This window comes from Cataglyphis hispanica, chromosome 1 (assembly GCF_021464435.1).
Source record: "Cataglyphis hispanica isolate Lineage 1 chromosome 1, ULB_Chis1_1.0, whole genome shotgun sequence".
Lineage (NCBI taxonomy): Eukaryota > Metazoa > Arthropoda > Insecta > Hymenoptera > Formicidae > Cataglyphis > Cataglyphis hispanica.
Genome location: NC_065954.1, coordinates 12141062 through 12144846, shown reverse-complemented (window position 1 = coordinate 12144846; position 3785 = coordinate 12141062). Strand labels below are relative to the sequence as shown.

The 3785-nt window shown below is 31.7% G+C and overlaps 1 protein-coding gene across 1 annotated transcript; it reads right to left on the bottom strand.

The window, feature by feature from the left end:
- Positions 1 to 460: 460 nt before the first annotated feature.
- LOC126853701 (growth hormone-inducible transmembrane protein-like) lies at positions 461 to 2867 on the bottom strand. Its single transcript, XM_050599744.1, has 5 exons — positions 2711 to 2867; positions 2266 to 2518; positions 1981 to 2092; positions 1007 to 1624; positions 461 to 709 (listed from the first exon to the last, which is right to left on the bottom strand). Exons 2-5 carry the CDS (start codon positions 2471 to 2473, stop codon positions 622 to 624), a joined length of 1026 nt encoding a protein of 341 aa, XP_050455701.1. The 5' UTR covers positions 2474 to 2518; positions 2711 to 2867; the 3' UTR covers positions 461 to 621.
- Positions 2868 to 3785: the final 918 nt, after the last annotated feature.

Genomic DNA, 3785 nt, shown 5'->3' with positions numbered 1-3785 from the left:
ATGCAAATTTATAATTTAAAATAATTTATATAATTATTTTTATACTCTCTCTAAATAAACATAACGCAACTAGATGCTTTTAGCACTAACTACAGAAATATTTGTTGCCAAAATACTTTGATGAGAAGTGATTTGTGAGATCTGATTAGAGAAATTTATATATTTCATCATCAGCAATATATATATATATATATATATATATATATATATATATATATATATATCAGCAAATATGTATGCATATAAGTATATGTATAAGTGTATATGTATATATATAAGTATATCTCTATAACATTATATGACATTTTTGTACCTTAAATAATAGCAACAGACCGCACGGTATGTTTTGGCAACCCATATGATTGCAACACGATCGGCTATATTATTGCAGTATATTATGTAATAATTTTTCTTCTCTCTTTAAAGAAAACTTATACTATGTAAATATATAAGCACAATATTGAAATATTTAAATTTATTTATCTTGATTTAAAACTGTACAATTTATAATCGTTATTAAATTGAATATTATGATTAAACTAAAATATTATATAATAATTTATAAATTATTTTTTATGCTCATAATATCACTCATCATTAGCTATTGAATTTTATATTCCTCTATTTACGTCTATTGGTACCACCACCGGCCAATATGGATAGAATTCGCACAAAGATGTTAATAGTGTCCAAATAAATCGAGATTGCGCTGCAAGAACAAAAATTTTATTAATTCTATATAATAAAATTATTCTTAAATATAACTGCATAAATTATTTTGTATGATAAAAATGTTGATATTTCATAAATCATGTTTTATGCAGAAAATATTATATCGTTAGAAAAGAATTATCCAATAAGAAAAAAAGTATTTGAAGATTATTTTATTTTTCTTGTAAAAAGCATTTCTATTAAAATTAATATTTCTATAAGAGAGAAATTAATTTTTTTCCAACACAGTAATCTTGTGGGTGTATGAATAAAATCATATTCTTCAATTACTTACTTATTAATCGGATCGTACGGCCTGCCTTGATGGTTGTACGTCGGGTATGTTTCCGCCTGCTTGATGATCCTTTGTGTGTCATAAAGTAGGAATCCGGAGAACAACAGAAGACCGCCATACAACGCCATGGAATGCAATCCTGAGCCGAGGACGGTCGTAGGTGGAAGAAACATGGTACCCAGCGAACTAACAAATACCACACCTAAACCGATAGCGAGCGGACCACCCATTGCCAGGAATTTATCGCTAGGCGCGCAAATGGCAACAGCTGACAAACCACCAACGACACCGGCAGTATACCAAGCCGCTCGGAGGACCAACGGTCCACCCAGGAGAGATAAAGGTGCCAAAACAGCGCCCACGATACCAGTATGCACCAACCAAGCTATCTGCTTAGCACCGAATCCTTCTTTATATGGAAGTCCCTGTACAATCATGCCGCTGCCGATCATTGCGGCCAATGTTACGCCTAGAGCGATCCATCCCTGACGCATCATCATGTTCATGATGGCGGGAGAATGTAAGCACATAGCCGCGGATGCTGCACTGACCATGATGGAACCACCGAAGTACATGTAAGTAGATTTCACTCTGTCTTTCACATATTGTGGCCATAAGCTATGTGACAAAAAATAATTCAAAGTTTTATCTCGTTACACTAGTTCTAATTTTATTTGAATTTAATTAAAAGCCTTGGATATGAGTAAATTGCATATTCTTCTCATATTAATACAAAATATTGAGCTATGAAAAATATCAAGATTGCAAAATATAGAAAGAAATACTATAGATAAGAAATAATATAGATAGAAAGCAATATATGTATATACATAATTATATCAAAAAGCAACCCAGAATCTATAGCAGATACAAACTTCAATTTCAATAATAAATTTTGTATATTTTTATTAAACATTCAAATGCTAAAAAATTAGAGCATAGTTAATATAGTTTAATATTAATAAATTACATACCTTGCCTGATCTATGGCACCTGCTTGTGAAGAAAGACCCAATCCATAATAACAAAGAGCACCTAATCCTATTATCGCTCCTCCGGCAACTGCTCCTTTTCCAATGTTAAATGCTGTGAATAAAAAAATTCAATCAACAAATTGTATAAATACAAAAGGTCATATATATTTTCAACACTTGTTTTTACCTTGCTTATTTAGGAGACTTTACTGTTAGTAAGATAGGCTTGAGATTATTTTGTACAAGTCTCACACACATAGATTGAAGATAAAAATATTAGCTTACCGGTTTCACCAGCCGGTTCCATCGCTTGTTCTGTTACGGTGGTTCTTCTTCTCGCGGTCCTCGTATAAGAACTGCGTCCATCGCTAACGAATAGTCTCGCAATTTGACCCTTAGATAAACGCGGCGTCGTCGAAACAACCGGAGTCCTGACGAACGATGTCAAACCTGGCGAGACACTAGCTCGGCAGATTCTCGCTGCCAACAACATCTTGATCCTTTAATTTCCTTTTGCCCTCTTGATCTATCGACAACTCTGCAAATGAAATAGAAGTGCGTATCATTATAACCGCGTATCATTATACATCGCTATAATGATATGTCGAAAATATACTTTACATGAAAATATTTCACGATGAAATTTTGAAGGTACGAAAAGGAGATAAAAGCAATCATTCCTAAGGATTTGCGCGTAGAATTGTTGCAAAAATTCTCGTAATTTACTCACATGACGCAATAGCGATGCGATTGTTTCTCCGAATTCGATGATCAAAACAGGTTAACACAGTCAAGTGGCGCATGCGAAACTGCGCGAAACTTGCGACTTACGACAAACGATCGAGAACGATCGCGAGCGGCGTCACTCACGTGCTACGCAAACGTCATGCGCACGCCGAAATTTCTCGATCAAGATGTGTTCAGAGATCATACTCGTGGGATAGAGTAGAATTCAATTGACCAATCAGAACATAGAAACTTTGTTTTCTTTGGTCCTGATCAATTGATTAATTAAATACTACTTTATCTCATGGATAGAATTTTATAGAACGTACTTTCACAATCGATGTAAGTGCAGGTATATATATTTAATAATTAAACGCCTGGTCATGTGGCAGGTAATTACCTTACCATAGTAATAAAGAAGAAGAATAATTAGTCGCAATACGTGTTACAAGAAGACAAAACTGAAAATGAGATATTTCAATACCAATCTGCGAAATTTCTAGTTAAATTAGAAAGTTTATTAATCACTCTTTGAATGATCAATGGGATGCCTTTGTCAAAGATACTTGCCTTTAAACTTATGCCTCATTGACTATTTATTGATTATTAATTCTGTAGAGAAAAGGTTTATAAAAAATGTTATAAAATATTAAAATATTTTTAATAATTAACTGTAGGATGAAAAATTCAAGAAGATAAAGTTTATCTATGTTAAAATAGACAAATACATCAGTTTATTTTGAGTTGTTATTATAAAACCGGAAAATATTACTCCTTGCACATTCTGATTTTTTTCATATAATGTAATTGATAATTTATCACTATTAATTGTTTAATGAAAATTATTTATACTTACAATTAATGTGGAATAATTATATATATGCATTAGAAAGGGGAAAGAAAAGAAATATAACTAAAAAGAATAAATTTTGAGTTTGATTACTAATTGTCACATATAGTATATGTATTATCAATTTATTTTTGTTTTTATATATATCTTCAGCAATTTAAATATTGCTTAAATAATGTAGACTGTTATATCAAGTGCATTTAACTATTAAACAAATTAGCATTATTTA

Excerpts from the sequence above, each read along its gene's own strand:
- LOC126853701 (XM_050599744.1), bottom strand. The coding sequence starts at position 2,473 with ATGTTGTTGGCAGCGAGAATCTGCCGAGCTAGTGTCTCGCCAGGTTTG. Across the intron at positions 2,093-2,265 it reads GGAACCGGCTGGTGAAACCG|CATTTAACATTGGAAAAGGA; the intron begins GTAAGCTAATAT and ends TTTTATTCACAG. Across the intron at positions 710-1,006 it reads CCGTACGATCCGATTAATAA|CGCAATCTCGATTTATTTGG; the intron begins GTAAGTAATTGA and ends TTGTTCTTGCAG.